The sequence below is a fragment of the Oncorhynchus kisutch genome, linkage group LG6 (assembly GCF_002021735.2).
Source record: "Oncorhynchus kisutch isolate 150728-3 linkage group LG6, Okis_V2, whole genome shotgun sequence".
NCBI classification, from domain to species: domain Eukaryota; kingdom Metazoa; phylum Chordata; class Actinopteri; order Salmoniformes; family Salmonidae; genus Oncorhynchus; species Oncorhynchus kisutch.
Window position 1 is genome coordinate 71,095,047 of NC_034179.2, and position 18,941 is coordinate 71,113,987.

General features: G+C 45.0%; 1 protein-coding gene across 6 annotated transcripts in view; it reads right to left on the bottom strand.

The window, feature by feature from the left end:
• srcin1a (SRC kinase signaling inhibitor 1a) overlaps nucleotides 1-18,941 on the bottom strand; it is a 91,484-nt gene that overhangs the window by 56,656 nt on the left and 15,887 nt on the right. For all 6 annotated transcript variants that reach the window (XM_031827344.1, XM_031827348.1, XM_031827347.1 and 3 more), the window contains exons 5-7: nucleotides 4,848-5,140; nucleotides 1,420-2,294; nucleotides 1,112-1,219 (exon numbers count right to left, since the gene is read on the bottom strand). In XM_031827344.1, the coding sequence (XP_031683204.1) occupies nucleotides 1,112-1,219; nucleotides 1,420-2,294; nucleotides 4,848-5,140 (1,276 nt within the window). The remainder of the gene's footprint in view (nucleotides 1-1,111; nucleotides 1,220-1,419; nucleotides 2,295-4,847; nucleotides 5,141-18,941) is intronic.

Consider the following 18,941-nt stretch of genomic DNA (forward strand, 5'->3'; position numbering starts at 1 on the left):
CTGTCTCCTAGACATGAACGTACTTTGGTGCGAAGTGCAAATCAATCCCAGAACAACAGCAAAGGACCTTGTGAAGATGCTGGAGGAAACAGGTACAAAAGTATCTATATCCACAGTAAAACGAGCCCTATATTGACATAATCTGAAAGGCCGCTCAGCAAAGAAGAAGCCACTGCTCCAAAACCGCCATAAAAAGCCAGACTACCGTTTGCAACTGCACACGGGGACGAAGATCATACTTTTTTGGAGAAATGTTTTCTGGTCTGATGAAACAAAAATAGAACTGTTTGGCCATAATGACCATTGTTATGCTTTGAGGAAAAAGGGGGAGGCTTGCAAGCCGAAGAACACCATCCCAACCGTGAAGCACGGGGGTGGCCGCATCATGTTGTGAGGGTGCTTTGCTGCAGGAGGGACTGGTGCAATTCACAAAATAAATGGCATCATGAGGAAGGAAAATGATGTAGATATATTGAAGCAACATCTCAAGACATCAGTCAGGAAGTTATAGCTTGGTCGCAAATGAGTCTTCTTAATTAACATTGACCCCAAAGCATACTTCCAAGTTGTGGAAAAATGGCTTAAGGACAACAAGGTCAAGGTATTACAATCCTTGACCTCAATCCCATAGAAAATTTGTGGGCAGAACTGAAAAAGCATGTGCGAGCAAGGAGGCCTACAAACCTGACTCAGTTACACCAGCTCTGTCAGGAGGAATGGGCCAAAATTCACCCAACTTATTGTGGGAGGCTTGTGGAAGGCTACCAGAAACGTTTGACCCAAGTTAAACAATTTAAAGGCAATGCTACCAAATACTAATTGATAGTATGTCAATTTCTGACCCACTGGGAATGTGATGAAACAAACGAAAGCTGAAATAAATAATTCCCTCTACTATAATTCTACTATAGAATCCCTCTACTATAATTCATTCTTTAAAAAAGTGGTGATCCTAACTGACCTAAAACAGGGATTTTTTTACTAGGATTAAATGTCTGGAATTGTGAAAAACTGAGTTTAAATGTATTTGGCTAAGGTGTATGTAAACTTCCGACTTCAACTGTACGTCTGTGAATGGCTCTGTGTGTTTGGGCTCTTAAGGGGGTCTTACGTGCTGTCACTGTCGGGTGCTTTGGTCAGTACACTCTGAACCAGGCCTGTCAGACTGGCTATCTGTTTCTCCATGGCCTCCATACGATCCAGACGATCCAGACGCTCCCTGGAGAAAGCCAGTAGGTTAACACACGCTGGTCAGTTAGGTTCACTCACACACACACAAACATGGAAGCTGGTGCACCCACACATCCCACAGTAATGTCAAAACATACTAGTATACACTAGAAAACACCTAGTGAAACACGTACTGTGTAGAGGAAGCATGAAATATCAAACCACACATACACACACACACATACTCACCTGGACTCAGAAGTCTCTCCAGGGAGTGGGGAGCTGTATCCGGGCGCAAACCTGCTCCCGTCCCCTCCTGGCCCGGCCTGCAGGACCAGAGGGTCAGAGCTGGAACTGGGCCTGGACTTGGGGCTCTCCACAAACACGGAAGAGGAGGCTGAGTCCTTGCGGAAGGTCTGCCTGACCGGAGAGGCTCGGCTGGGGGAGCTAGAGTACGAGTCCCCCCTGTCCCTCAGCTGCATATCAGGGATCTTCTGGGGGGAGGAGGGGGGCATGCGGAAGCCCATGCCCAGTGTGGCTGAGGAATAGGAGTCGGAGTATAGGGGACCTCCAGGCTTGTACAGGGCGTCCTCCAGCTCCCCCTGCAGGGCGGCAGCAGAGTATGTGCTGAGGGAGCGCACAGAGCCGCGGCGATACAGCCCACCAGACACGGGGAAGCCGAAGGGGTCTCCGATGGCAGCCAGCGACTGTGTGGAGGCGATACTGAGGCGGCCCTCGTGTACCAGGCTGTAGGGGTCGGCATACAGCCCCTCCTTCACCAGCATCATGTTCTTCCCAGAAACTTCCTCGTCGGGCTTGACGTCGCGGCGCTCCAGGATGGCGCTAGGGGAGGAGGACAGGCCGGCGTTGGGGCCCCCGTGGTGGGAGCCGGCTCCAGGGTGGTGGGAGTGCTGGGGCTGGTGCTGCTGGGGGTGCTGCTGGTGCTGGGAGTGTTGTTGTAGCTGGGGGTGACTACCCGGCCCGGCAAAGGAGGGGGGCCGACCCCCGCTGTAAGACAGACGGGAGCGGGATGGGGAGCCGGATGGGGGAGAGGCGGAGGAGGAGGGCAGGGTGTTGAGGCGGCGGGTGGGGGAGGACTCTCGGGATGTGTACACCAGATCCCTCTGAAACGACATCAGGGACGGGGGTGGAGGGTAGGTTACCATGGATACCAGTGGATGAAAACGCTGTGCTCCCCCTCTGTGCCAGGCTGACAATCAGAGGATAGGAAATCAAACTGACATTGGACAGTCTGTGGCAGCCTGGGCTCATCATCGCAAGCCCACATCAAATACCAGCACACAATCAACACGTGTGATTGAAGTCTATAGTAATGGCTCTATCCAAGAGTACAGTAAGGCTTATAGGATATGGGATTACCTACATATATTGACTGTCACCTTAGAGTGTAATAACTGAAAATGAAAGAGCTTAAAAAAGGGGCCTAGTCCAGCCTTATTGTTTCTTTCTTCTCCTTCCACTCGTCTAAGAGAACCTCTGAGCTCCTTTTAACCAGCCCAACTAAACCCACTGGATTACAAAGAGCTGGTATTAAGCACTTCTCCATATCTGCACATATCCATTTCTTCTCTATTGAAGAGAAGTGAGAGAAAGCAGGAGACTAAACCACTCCTGGTTCATTGGAATGAATGTGAGGAATTTCCTCATCCACCACAGGTTCTTTCTTCTCTCCTCCACCTCCTCCACCAAACTTTTATATTCTGCCTCATTTTTACTCTGCATCTCCCACTAATTCCTCTCTCTCCTGTTTATGTCTTTCCACAACCTACAGTAATTATCTCTCTCTCCTGTTTGTCTTTCCTCAACCTACAGTAATTACCTCTCTCTCCTGTTTGTCTTTCCACAACCTACAGTAATTACCTCTCTCTCCTGTTTATATCTCCTCAACCTACAGTAATTACCTCTCTCTCCTGTTTATCTTTCCTCAACCTACAGTAATTATCTCTCTCTCCTGTTTGTCTTTCCTCAACCTACAGTAATTACCTCTCTCTCTCCTGTTTATGTCTCCTCAACCTACAGTAATTACCTCTCTCTCCTGTTTGTGTCTTTCCTCAACCTACAGTAATTACCTTTCTCTCCTGTTTGTCTTTCCTCAATCTACAGTAATTACCTTTCTCTCCTGTTTATCTTTCCTCAACCTACAGTAATTACCTCTCTCTCCTATTTGTGTCTTTCCTCAATCTACAGTAATTACCTTTCTCTCCTGTTTGTCTTTCCTCAATCTACAGTAATTACCTTTCTCTCCTGTTTATCTTTCCTCAATCTGCAGTAATTACCTTTCTCTCCTGTTTGTCTTTCCTCAATCTACAGTAATTACCTTTCTCTCCTGTTTGTCTTTCCTCAATCTGCAGTAATTACCTTTCTCTCCTGTTTGTCTTTCCTCAATCTACAGTAAATACCTCTCTCTCCTGTTTGTCTTTCCTCAATCTACAGTAATTACCTTTCTCTCCTGTTTATGTCTTTCCTCAATCTACAGTAATTATCTCTCACCTGTTTCTTTCCTCAACCTCTCCTACTCTCCTTCCTCTAGTCATCCCTGTGTCTTTGCCTCCTCATCCTTTTTTAAATATCCTCTTTCCTTTCTCCTAATCTTCCCATACAGTATACTGTAAAGTGATGATGGACAGGACCGTGTATAAGAGCCATTGCAGAGGGAGGGCATCATACACACAAACACAAACAAACACACACACACACACACACACACACACACACACACACACACACACACACACACACACACACACACACACACACACACACACACAGTGTGTCGGGACACATACTTACATAAAACCCTGAAAACACAGTTAAAACCAACTATCCAAACCCAAAAATGTACACCCGGGAGCAGTTCAATGTCAAGATGTTAGTTAACATGCAGGGTAGTCCCCAGCACAGCACTGAACTAGGAGGGGGTGTGCAGTTCACACACACAGTCATAGAACAAAGAGCCAGCAAAGAGCCAGCAACTTGAATGTTCTTCAAAGGCCTGGCTTTACCCTCCTGGAAATAAGAACTCTCTATGATTTAATTGAATCTAGTTCATCTGGGATATTTTGGTGTTCCTCCATACACAATTTAGGGATTTTAGTATGCACGCACTCACAAAAACACACTCATACGCACAGACAGAGACCCCCCCCCCCCCCCACACACACACACACACACACACACACACACACACACACACACACACACACACACTCTCTCTAATTATTTGCATAGGTAATGGCTGATTCATCCGCAATGTAGTGTGACTATTACAGATGGAAGGGACTGAAAACAGGACAACTTCAAGGTTCCTTGAACTCAACCAAAACAGAGACATGCACAGGGGGTGAAACAAGCTCATCTCCCTGGGAAACATTGTTATTTAGTGTCCAGGCAGCATATGGTGCTCTTGAAGATAAAAGTACTGCGCAGCAGGAATATCTGGAGAAATAACCTATACGCCTCCACAACCTGTCAAACTTACTGTTGCAACATAAACACAAAAGAGCTGTTGCACCTTCAAAGGTCAACGCCCAACAGTAGTGTGACAGTATCAGTATTTATAGTAGAATCCAGAGCCCTCCATCCACCTATCTCCCTATCAGACGCCCAGCCCAGCTCCACCCCCCCCCCCTCACCCTTCTCACCCCTCCCTGTCTCACCCTCAAGTCCCCGTTGACCAGGTGTGTTGCGGGGTAGGAGGCGTAGATGGGCTCCTTGCGGTAGATCTTGATGATGCTGCGGTCCTGGATGTCCCGGATGTCCTCCAGCTCGTAGAAGACGTTGCGCGCCTCGTCCTTGATCAGGATGGCCGTGTTGGAGGACTTGAGCATCCCCGCCGTCAGCTTCTGGGGGAACATGTGCACGATGAGGGCGTGCAGCGTGTCCAGGCTGCTCAGCTCGTGGGTGATGTGCACCCGCCGCGTCTCATCCCCAAACTGCAGGAACAGCACGCCTGGAGAAGGAAAGTGATGAAGAGAGAGGGGGAGAGAATTGATCATATATTTTTAAGATATTTTCTAAATTTACTGAACAGCTAGAGAGAGATTATGACAGTGGGGAAAAGGTAGAGAGAGGCTGGGTCAAAGGGCAGCAGGCCGGATTTGAACCTATACTGACAGCGTAGATGTGTTGACCACACTAGGCCACAGAGAGAGGATTTAAAGTCAAGGATGAAGGTTGCGCAGGAGATAATAGAACAATAGAGGAAGGGGTGACGAAAGTCAAAGGAAAAGGAGAGAGAAATAAAGGGAAGGTCTGGTTGATAAACAGAGGAGGAGGAGGTGGGAGAGAGAGTGCCACTGTTCTAAAGCACTGCATAAAGTCCTCTTCCACAGGGCTCATCATCCGTCACTGTCACTGCTTTTACAGCGCTCTGTTTCTCCCTGCGTGCTTAGCATTGCCTACACCCACCAATGTTTATAAGACTGATCCATCCACACTGTAAAGCTGTCCCAACGATGAGTTCACACTTATGATACTGTAGTCCACACTGTAAAGCTGTCCTAACTATGAGTTCACACTTATGATACTGTAGTCCACACTGTAAATCTGTCCCAACGATGAGTTCACACTTATGATACTGTAGTCCACACTGTAAAGCTGTCCCAACCCTGAGTTCACAGGTATGACACTGTAGTCCACACTGTAAAGCTGTCCCAACACTGAGTTCACACTTATACTGTAGTCCACACTGTAAAGCTGTCCCAACACTGAGTTCACACTTATGATACTGTAGTCCACACTGTAAAGCTGTCTCAATGCTGAGTTCACACTTATGATACTGGAGTCCACACTGTAAACCTGTCCCAACACTGAGTTAACAGGTATGACACTGTAGTCCACACTGTAAAGCTGTCCCAACACTGAGTTCACAGGTATGACACTGTAGTCCACACTGCAAAGCTGTCCCAACACTGAGTTCACACTTATGATACTGTAGTCCACACTGTAAAGCTGTCCCAACACTGAGTTAACAGGTATGACACTGTAGTCCACACTGTAAAGCTGTCTCAACACTGAGTTCACAGGTATGATACTGTAGTCCACACTGTAAAGCTGTCCCAACACTGAGTTCACATTGATGATACTGTAGTCCACACTGTAAAGCTGTCCCAACACTGAGTTCACACTTATGATAGTGTAGTCCACACTGTAAAGCTGTCCCAATACTGAGTTCACACTTATGATACTGTAGTCCACACTGTAAAGCTGTCTCAATGCTGAGTTCACACTTATGATACTGTAGTCCACACTGTAAATCTGTCCCAACGATGAGTTCACACTTATGATACTGTAGTCCACACTGTAAAGCTGTCCCAACCCTGAGTTCACAGGTATGACACTGTAGTCCACACTGTAAAGCTGTCCCAACACTGAGTTCACACTTATACTGTAGTCCACACTGTAAAGCTGTCCCAACACTGAGTTCACACTTATGATACTGTAGTCCACACTGCAAAGCTGTCTCAATGCTGAGTTGACAGTTATGATACTGTAGTCCACACTGTAAAGCTGTCCCAACACGGAGTTCACACTTATGACACTGTAGTCCACACTGTAAAGCGTTCCCAACACTGAGTTAACAGGTATGACACTGTAGTCCACACTGTAAAGCTGTCCCAACACTGAGTTCACAGGTATGACACTGTAGTCCACACTGTAAAGCTGTCCCAACACTGAGTTCACACTTATGATACTGTAGTCCACACTGTAAAGCTGTCCCAACACTGAGTTCACAGGTATGACACTGTATTCCACACTGTAAAGCTGTCCCAACACTGAGTTCACATTGATGATACTGTAGTCCACACTGTAAAGCAGTCCCAACACTGAGTTCACACTTATGATAGTGTAGTCCACACTGTAAAGCTGTCCCAATACTGAGTTCACACTTATGATACTGTAGTCCACACTGTAAAGCTGTCTCAATGCTGAGTTCACACTTATGATACTGTAGTCCACACTGTAAATCTGTCCCAACGATGAGTTCACACTTATGATACTGTAGTCCACACTGTAAAGCTGTCCCAACCCTGAGTTCACAGGTATGACACTGTAGTCCACACTGTAAAGCTGTCCCAACACTGAGTTCACACTTATACTGTAGTCCACACTGTAAAGCTGTCCCAACACTGAGTTCACACTTATGATACTGTAGTCCACACTGCAAAGCTGTCTCAATGCTGAGTTGACAGTTATGATACTGTAGTCCACACTGTAAAGCTGTCCCAACACGGAGTTCACACTTATGACACTGTAGTCCACACTGTAAAGCGTTCCCAACACTGAGTTAACAGGTATGACACTGTAGTCCACACTGTAAAGCTGTCCCAACACTGAGTTCACAGGTATGACACTGTAGTCCACACTGTAAAGCTGTCCCAACACTGAGTTCACACTTATGATACTGTAGTCCACACTGTAAAGCTGTCCCAACACTGAGTTCACAGGTATGACACTGTATTCCACACTGTAAAGCTGTCCCAACACTGAGTTCACACTTATGATACTGTAGTCCACACTGTAAAGCTGTCCCAACACTGAGTTAACAGGTATGACACTGTAGTCCACACTGTAAAGCTGTCTCAACACTGAGTTCACAGGTAGGACACTGTAGTCCACACTGTAAAGCTGTCCCAACACTGAGTTCACAGGTATGACACTGTAGTCCACACTGTAAAGCTGTCCCAACACTGAGTTCACACTTATGATACTGTAGTCCACACTGTAAAGCTGTCCCAACACTGAGTTCACAGGTATGACACTGTAGTCCACACTGTAAAGCTGTCCCAACACTGTGTTCACACTTATGATACTGTAGTCCACACTGTAAAGCTGTCCCAACACTGAGTTAACAGGTATGACACTGTAGTCCACACTGTAAAGCTGTCCCAACACTGAGTTCACACTTATGATACTGTAGTCCACACTGTAAAGCTGTCCCAACACTGAGTTCACATTGATGATACTGTAGTCCACACTGAAAAGCTGTCCCAACACTGAGTTCACACTTATGATAGTGTAGTCCACACTGTAAAGCTGTCCCAACACTGAGTTCACACTTATGATACTGTAGTCCACACTGTAAAGCTGTCTCAATGCTGAGTTCACACTTATGATACTGGAGTCCACACTGTAATGCTGTCCCGACACTGAGTTGACAGTTATGATACTGTAGTCCACACTGTAAAGCTGTCCCAACACTGAGTTCACATTGATGATACTGTAGTCCACACTGTAAAGCTGTCCCAACACTGAGTTCACACTTATGATAGTGTAGTCCACACTGTAAAGCTGTCCCAACACTGAGTTCACACTTATGATACTGTAGTCCACACTGTAAAGCTGTCTCAATGCTGAGTTCACACTTATGATACTGGAGTCCACACTGTAAACCTGTCCCAACACTGAGTTAACAGGTATGACACTGTAGTCCACACTGTAAAGCTGTCCCAACACTGAGTTCACAGGTATGACACTGTAGTCCACACTGCAAAGCTGTCCCAACACTGAGTTCACACTTATGATACTGTAGTCCACACTGTAAAGCTGTCCCAACACTGAGTTAACAGGTATGACACTGTAGTCCACACTGTAAAGCTGTCCCAACACTGAGTTCACAGGTATGACACTGTAGTCCACACTGCAAAGCTGTCCCAACACTGAGTTCACACTTATGATACTGTAGTCCACACTGTAAAGCTGTCCCAACACTGAGTTAACAGGTATGACACTGTAGTCCACACTGTAAAGCTGTCTCAACACTGAGTTCACAGGTATGATACTGTAGTCCACACTGTAAAGCTGTCCCAACACTGAGTTCACATTGATGATACTGTAGTCCACACTGTAAAGCTGTCCCAATACTGAGTTCACACTTATGATACTGTAGTCCACACTGTAAAGCTGTCTCAATGCTGAGTTCACACTTATGATACTGGAGTCCACACTGTAATGCTGTCCCGACACTGAGTTGACAGTTATGATACTGTAGTCCACACTGTAAAGCTGTCCCAACACTGAGTTCATACTTATGATACTGTAGTCCACACTGTAAACCTGTCCCAACACTGAGTTAACAGGTATGACACTGTAGTCCACACTGTAAAGCTGTCCCAACACTGAGTTCACAGGTATGACACTGTAGTCCACACTGTAAAGCTGTCCCAACACTGAGTTCACACTTATGACACTGTAGTCCACACTGTAAAGCTGTCCCAACACTGAGTTCACACTTATGATACTGTAGTCCACACTGTAAAGCTGTCCCAACACTGAGTTAACAGGTATGACACTGTAGTCCACACTGTAAAGCTGTCCCAACACTGAGTTCACACTTATGATACTGTAGTCCACACTGTAAAGCTGTCCCAACACTGAGTTCACACTTAATTTACTGTAGTCCACACTGTAAAGCTGTCCCAACGATGAGTTCACACTTATGATACTGTAGTCCACACTGTAAAGCTGTCCCAACACTGAGTTCACACTTATGATACTGTAGTCCACACTGTAAAGCTGTCCCAACACTGAGTTCACAGGTATGACACTGTAGTCCACACTGTAAAGCTGTCCCAACACTGAGTTCACAGGTATGACACTGTAGTCCACACTGTAAAGCTGTCCCAACACTGAATTCAAACGTATGATACTGTAGTCCACACTGTAAAGCTGTCCCAACGATGAGTTCATACTTATGATACTGTAGTCCACACTGTAAAGCTGTCCTAACTATGAGTTCACACTTATGATACTGTAGTCCACACTGTAAATCTGTCCCAACGATGAGTTCACACTTATGATACTGTAGTCCACACTGTAAAGCTGTCCCAACCCTGAGTTCACACTTATGATACTGTTGTCCACACTGTAAAGCTGTCCCAACACTGAGTTCACACTTATGATACTGTAGTCCACACTGTAAAGCTGTCCCAACACTGAGTTCACACTTATGATACTGTAGTCCACACTGCAAAGCTGTCTCAATGCTGAGTTGACAGTTATGATACTGTAGTCCACACTGTAAAGCTGTCCCAACACGGAGTTCACACTTATGACACTGTAGTCCACACTGTAAAGCGGTCCCAACACTGAGTTAACAGGTATGACACTGTAGTCCACACTGTAAAGCTGTCCCAACACTGAGTTCACAGGTATGACACTGTAGTCCACACTGTAAAGCTGTCCCAACACTGAGTTCACAGGTATGACACTGTAGTCCACACTGTAAAGCTGTCCCAACACTGAGTTCACACTTATGATACTGTAGTCCACACTGTAAAGCTGTCCCAACACTGAGTTCACAGGTATGACACTGTAGTCCACACTGTAAAGCTGTCCCAACACTGAGTTCACACTTATGATACTGTAGTCCACACTGTAAAGCTGTCCCAACACTGAGTTAACAGGTATGACACTGTAGTCCACACTGTAAAGCTGTCTCAACACTGAGTTCACAGGTATGACACTGTAGTCCACACTGTAAAGCTGTCCCAACACTGAGTTCACACTTATGATACTGTAGTCCACACTGTAAAGCTGTCCCAACACTGAGTTAACAGGTATGACACTGTAGTCCACACTGTAAAGCTGTCTCAACACTGAGTTCACAGGTATGACACTGTAGTCCACACTGTAAAGCTGTCCCAACACTGAGTTCACACTTATGATACTGTAGTCCACACTGTAAAGCTGTCCCAACACTGAGTTCACAGGTATGCCACTGTAGTCCACACTGTAAAGCTGTCCCAACACTGTGTTCACACTTATGATACTGTAGTCCACACTGTAAAGCTGTCCCAACACTGAGTTAACAGGTATGACACTGTAGTCCACACTGTAAAGCTGTCTCAACACTGAGTTCACAGGTATGACACTGTAGTCCACACTGTAAAGCTGTCCCAACACTGTGTTCACACTTATGATAGTGTAGTCCACACTGTAAAGCTGTCCCAATACTGAGTTCACACTTATGATACTGTAGTCCACACTGTAAAGCTGTCTCAATGCTGAGTTCACACTTATGATACTGGAGTCCACACTGTAATGCTGTCCCGACACTGAGTTGACAGTTATGATACTGTAGTCCACACTGTAAAGCTGTCCCAACACTGAGTTCATACTTATGATACTGTAGTCCACACTGTAAACCTGTCCCAACACTGAGTTCACACTTATTTTACTGTAGTCCACACTGTAAAGCTGTCCCAACGATGAGTTCACACTTATGATACTGTAGTCCACACTGTAAACCTGTCCCAACACTGAGTTCACACTTATTTTACTGTAGTCCACACTGTAAAGCTGTCCCAACGATGAGTTCACACTTATGATACTGTAGTCCACACTGTAAAGCTGTCCCAACGATGAGTTCACACTTATGATACTGTAGTCCACACTGTAAAGCTGTCCCAACACTGAGTTCACAGGTATGACACTGTAGTCCACACTGTAAAGCTGTCCCAACACTGAGTTCACAGGTATGACACTGTAGTCCACACTGTAAAGCTGTCCCAACACTGAATTCACACTTATGATACTGTAGTCCACACTGTAAAGCTGTCCCAACGATGAGTTCACACTTATGATACTGTAGTCCACACTGTAAAGCTGTCCTAACTATGAGTTCACACTTATGATACTGTAGTCCACACTGTAAATCTGTCCCAACGATGAGTTCACACTTATGATACTGTAGTCCACACTGTAAAGCTGTCCCAACCCTGAGTTCACACTTATGATACTGTTGTCCACACTGTATTGCTGTCCCAACACTGAGTTCACACTTATGATACTGTAGTCCACACTGTAAAGCTGTCCCAACACTGAGTTCAAACTTATGATACTGTAGTCCACACTGCAAAGCTGTCTCAATGCTGAGTTGACAGTTATGATACTGTAGTCCACACTGTAAAGCTGTCCCAACACGGAGTTCACACTTATGACACTGTAGTCCACACTGTAAAGCGGTCCCAACACTGAGTTAACAGGTATGACACTGTAGTCCACACTGTAAAGCTGTCCCAACACTGAGTTCACAGGTATGACACTGTAGTCCACACTGTAAAGCTGTCCCAACACTGAGTTCACACTTATGATACTGTAGTCCACACTGTAAAGCTGTCCCAACACTGAGTTCACAGGTATGACACTGTATTCCACACTGTAAAGCTGTCCCAACACTGAGTTCACACTTATGATACTGTAGTCCACACTGTAAAGCTGTCCCAACACTGAGATCACAGGTATGACACTGTAGTCCACACTGTAAAGCTGTCCCAACACTGAGTTCACACTTATGATACTGTAGTCCACACTGTAAAGCTGTCCCAACACTGAGTTCACAGGTAAGACACTGTAGTCCACACTGTAAAGCTGTCCCAACACTGAGTTCACACTTATGATACTGTAGTCCACACTGTAAAGCTGTCCCAACACTGAGTTAACAGGTATGACACTGTAGTCCACACTGTAAAGCTGTCTCAACACTGAGTTCACAGGTATGACACTGTAGTCCACACTGTAAAGCTGTCCCAACACTGAGTTCACACGTATGATACTGTAGTCCACACTGTAAAGCTGTCCCAACACTGAGTTCACAGGTATGACACAGTGTAGTCCACACTGTAAAGCTGTCCCAACACTGAGTTCACACTTATGATACTGTAGTCCACACTGTAAAGCTGTCCCAACACTGAGTTCACAGGTATGACACTGTAGTCCACACTGTAAAGCTGTCCCAACACTGTGTTCACACTTATGATACTGTAGTCCACACTGTAAAGCTGTCTCAACACTGAGTTAACAGGTATGACACTGTAGTCCACACTGTAAAGCTGTCTCAACACTGAGTTCAGAGGTATGACACTGTAGTCCACACTGTAAAGCTGTCCCAACACTGTGTTCACACTTATGATAGTGTAGTCCACACTGTAAAGCTGTCCCAATACTGAGTTCACACTTATGATACTGTAGTCCACACTGTAAAGCTGTCTCAATGCTGAGTTCACACTTATGATACTGGAGTCCACACTGTAATGCTGTCCCGACACTGAGTTGACAGTTATGATACTGTAGTCCACACTGTAAAGCTGTCCCAACACTGAGTTCACACTTATGATACTGTAGTCCACACTGTAAAGCTGTCCCAACACTGAGTTCACAGGTATGACACTGTAGTCCACACTGTAAAGCTGTCCCAACACTGTGTTCACACTTATGATACTGTAGTCCACACTGTAAAGCTGTCTCAACACTGAGTTAACAGGTATGACACTGTAGTCCACACTGTAAAGCTGTCTCAACACTGAGTTCACAGGTATGACACTGTAGTCCACACTGTAAAGCTGTCCCAACACTGTGTTCACACTTGTGATAGTGTAGTCCACACTGTAAAGCTGTCCCAATACTGAGTTCACACTTATGATACTGTAGTCCACACTGTAAAGCTGTCTCAATGCTGAGTTCACACTTATGATACTGGAGTCCACACTGTAATGCTGTCCCGACACTGAGTTGACAGTTATGATACTGTAGTCCACACTGTAAAGCTGTCCCAACACTGAGTTCATACTTATGATACTGTAGTCCACACGGTAAACCTGTCCCAACACTGAGTTAACAGGTATGACACTGTAGTCCACACTGTAAAGCTGTCCCAACACTGAGTTCACAGGTATGACACTGTAGTCCACACTGTAAAGCTGTCCCAACACTGAGTTCACACTTATGACACTGTAGTCCACACTGTAAAGCTGTCCCAACACTGAGTTCACACTTATGATACTGTAGTCCACACTGTAAAGCTGTCCCAACACTGAGTTAACAGGTATGACACTGTAGTCCACACTGTAAAGCTGTCTCAACACTGAGTTCACAGGTATGACACTGTAGTCCACACTGTAAAGCTGTCCCAACACTGAGTTCACACGTATGATACTGTAGTCCACACTGTAAAGCTGTCCCAACACTGAGTTCACAGGTATGACACAGTGTAGTCCACACTGTAAAGCTGTCCCAACACTGAGTTCACACTTATGATACTGTAGTCCACACTGTAAAGCTGTCCCAACACTGAGTTCACAGGTATGACACTGTAGTCCACACTGTAAAGCTGTCCCAACACTGTGTTCACACTTATGATACTGTAGTCCACACTGTAAAGCTGTCTCAACACTGAGTTAACAGGTATGACACTGTAGTCCACACTGTAAAGCTGTCTCAACACTGAGTTCAGAGGTATGACACTGTAGTCCACACTGTAAAGCTGTCCCAACACTGTGTTCACACTTATGATAGTGTAGTCCACACTGTAAAGCTGTCCCAATACTGAGTTCACACTTATGATACTGTAGTCCACACTGTAAAGCTGTCTCAATGCTGAGTTCACACTTATGATACTGGAGTCCACACTGTAATGCTGTCCCGACACTGAGTTGACAGTTATGATACTGTAGTCCACACTGTAAAGCTGTCCCAACACTGAGTTCACACTTATGATACTGTAGTCCACACTGTAAAGCTGTCCCAACACTGAGTTCACAGGTATGACACTGTAGTCCACACTGTAAAGCTGTCCCAACACTGTGTTCACACTTATGATACTGGAGTCCACACTGTAATGCTGTCCCGACACTGAGTTGACAGTTATGATACTGTAGTCCACACTGTAAAGCTGTCCCAACACTGAGTTCATACTTATGATACTGTAGTCCACACGGTAAACCTGTCCCAACACTGAGTTAACAGGTATGACACTGTAGTCCACACTGTAAAGCTGTCCCAACACTGAGTTCACAGGTATGACACTGTAGTCCACACTGTAAAGCTGTCCCAACACTGAGTTCACACTTATGACACTGTAGTCCACACTGTAAAGCTGTCCCAACACTGAGTTCACACTTATGATACTGTAGTCCACACTGTAAAGCTGTCCCAACACTGAGTTAACAGGTATGACACTGTAGTCCACACTGTAAAGCTGTCCCAACACTGAGTTCACACTTATGATACTGTAGTCCACACTGTAAAGCTGTCCCAACACTGAGTTCACACTTATTTTACTGTAGTCCACACTGTAAAGCTGTCCCAACGATGAGTTCACACTTATGATACTGTAGTCCACACTGTAAAGCTGTCCCAACGATGAGTTCACACTTATGATACTGTAGTCCACACTGTAAAGCTGTCCCAGCCCTGAGTTCACACTTATGATACTGTAGTCCACACTGTAAAGCTGTCCCGACACTGAGTTGACAGTTATGATACTATAGTCCACACTGTAAAGCTGTCGCAACACTGAGTTCACACTTATGATACTGTAGTCCACACTGTAAAGCTGTCCCAACACTGAGTTCACACTTATGATAGTGTAGTCCACACTGTAAAGCTGTCCCAACACTGAGTTCACAGGTATGACACTGTAGTCCACACTGTAAAGCTGTCCCAACACTGAGTTCACAGGTATGACACTCTAGTCCACACTGTAAAGCTGTCCCAACGATGAGTTCACACTTATGATACTGTTGTCCACACTGTAAAGCTGTCCCAACACTGAGTTCACACTTATGATACTGTAGTCCACACTGTAAAGCTGTCCCAACACTGAGTTCACACTTATGATACTGTAGTCCACACTGCAAAGCTGTCCCAACACTGAGTTCACACTTATGATACTGTAGTCCACACTGTAAGCTGTCCCAACACTGAGTTCACACTTATGATACTGTAGTCCACACTGCAAAGCTGTCTCAATGCTGAGTTGACAGTTATGATACTGGAGTCCACACTGTAAAGCTGTCCCGACACTGAGTTGACAGTTATGATACTGTAGTCCACACTGTAAAGCTGTCCCAACACTGAATTCACACTTATGATACTGTAGTCCACACTGTAAAGCTGTCCCAACGATGAGTTCACACTTATGATACTGTAGTCCACACTGTAAATCTGTCCCAACGATGAGTTCACACTTATGATACTGTAGTCCACACTGTAAAGCTGTCCCAACACTGAGTTAACAGGTATGACACTTCAGTCCACACTGTAAAGCTGTCTCAACACTGAGTTCACAGGTATGACACTGTAGTCCACACTGTAAAGCTGTCCCAACACTGAGTTCACACTTATGATACTGTAGTCCACACTGTAAAGCTGTCCCAACATTGAGTTCACATTGATGATACTGTAGTCCACACTGTTAAGCTGTCCCAACACTGAGTTCACACTTATGATAGTGTAGTCCACACTGTAAAGCTGTCCCAACACTGAGTTCACACTTATGATACTGTAGTCCACACTGTAAAGCTGTCTCAATGCTGAGTTCACACTTATGATACTGGAGTCCACACTGTAAAGCTGTCCCGACACTGAGTTGACAGTTATGATACTGTAGTCCACACTGTAAAGCTGTCCCAACACTGAGTTCACACTTATGATACTGTAGTCCACACTGTAAACATGTCCCAACACTGAGTTCACAGGTATGACACTGTAGTCCACACTGTAAAGCTGTCCCAACACTGAGTTCACAGGTATGACACTGTAGTCCACACTGTAAAGCTGTCCCAACACTGAGTTCACACTTATGATACTGTAGTCCACACTGTAAAGCTGTCCCAACACTGAGTTAACAGGTATGACACTGTAGTCCACACTGTAAAGCTGTCCCAACACTGAGTTCACACTTATGATACTGTAGTCCACACTGTAAAGCTGTCCCAACACTGAGTTCACACTTATGATACTGTAGTCCACACTGTAAAGCTGTCCCAACACTGAGTTCACAGGTATGACACTGTAGTCCACACTGTAAAGCTGTCCCAACACTGAGTTCACACTTATGATACTGTAGTCCACACTGTAAAGCTGTCCCAACACTGAGTTAACAGGTATGACACTGTAGTCCACACTGTAAAGCTGTCCCAACACTGAGTTCACATTTATGATACTGTAGTCCACACTGTAAAGCTGTCCCAACACTGAGTTCACAGGTATGACACTGTAGTCCACACTGTAAAGCTGTCCCAGCACTGAGTTCACACTTATGATACTGTAGTCCACACTGTAAAGCTGTCCCAACACTGAGTTCACAGGTATGACACTGTAGTCCACACTGTAAAGCTGTCCCAACACTGAGTTCACAGGTATGACACTGTAGTCCACACTGTAAAGCTGTCCCCACACTGAATTCACACTTATGATACTGTAGTCCACACTGTAAAGCTGTCCCAACACTGAGTTCAGACTTATGATACTGTAGTCCACACTGTAAAGCTGTCCCAATGCTGAATTCACTCAATATGACTCTGTAGCAGAAATAAATGAATAATAGGTCAGGATTTGAATCATAACTTCATGTCTATGAACATATGATCCCTGTGCTAATAATGAAATGCAGTGCAGTGTATGGCTGTATATGGTTGTCGTGTCCCAGATATGTAAAGTGAGGTGTGGATGATCCAGTGTTGTGTAAGCAGTAACGCACCACAGGGCAGGCAGGCAGAGAATCATCACACTCATCTGAGGGTGCGAAGAGACACCAGGCTGTAGGTTACATGACTAACCCAGGAGCTGTGTGATTGGTGCCTGATAAAACACCCAGCCAGTAGTGCATAACTTACGCTTCTGAAATGGCTACAAAACATGCAAATGTAATCACGATTCAATCACTTCGCAATAATTCATATGGAATAGTGAATGCAAATAAACCGCAAAACGCGAAAGGAATTGGGAATGGGAATAATTATTTACTATGTAAGTGGATAAGGTTTGATAAGATAGCAGATAAACTAGGTAAATGTTAATATGAAAATGGCATGAAGCCGTTCTGATTAGATGAGTAAGTTGAAGTCCACAAAAGCTTTGGGATGAGGAAAATGTTGCCTCAGCTATGTAGCTGGTAAAGGCTGCTACATGGTCATGTATATGTCATGCAGTGGCAGTCGGTGACGTTTAAGATGAGGGAGGATGTTCATTTATTTTATGAGCATGGCCTTATTTCTATGACAGCATATTGGATGACTGTCATTCATATTCTCATTCACCCAGCTCAATGTAACATCAATAGATTTAGGCTACTACATGATACTTTAATTTGGCCTATACCCATCATGAGTTCCTATTGGACAAATTCAGGTATGTTTATCCCCATTTCGTTCCATATTGATTCCTTTTAAGAAATGTTTTTCAACGGAATCGGCAGAATGAATACACCCCTGATCACACGCAAAAACAGTTCACTTGCATATCAGCCACATGTAAACAGCTTGATCACTTTGCTTGTTAATTCCTTCTCGCATCTACGTGCTGTCCTCTCACCTTTTCCATTCGCTTGTGGGCTTCAGTGCACAACACATCAGCTGTTTGTTACCAGGCAAAAAATTCAACAGCATCTCTCTTGCTTCTCCTTAATATTTTAAGAAATTAATTTGTTCAAAACTGTTCAACTATTTTCTTTCTATCTCTTTGAGTCAGTTACTCACCACATTTTAAGCACTGCAGTGCTAGCTAGCTTTAGCTTATGCTTTCAGTACTAGATTCATTCTCTGATCCTTTGATTGGGTGGACAACATGCCAGTTCATGATGCAAGAGCTCTGATAGGTTGGAGGACGTCCTCCGGATTACTGTGTAAGTCAATGGAAGAGGGTGAGAACCGTGAGCCTCCTAGGTTTTGTATTGAAGTCAATGGTGATACCCTACAGAGTGCTGTTGAGGTTACAGTAGATCTTCATTGCAAAACAGTATGTCTTAATCA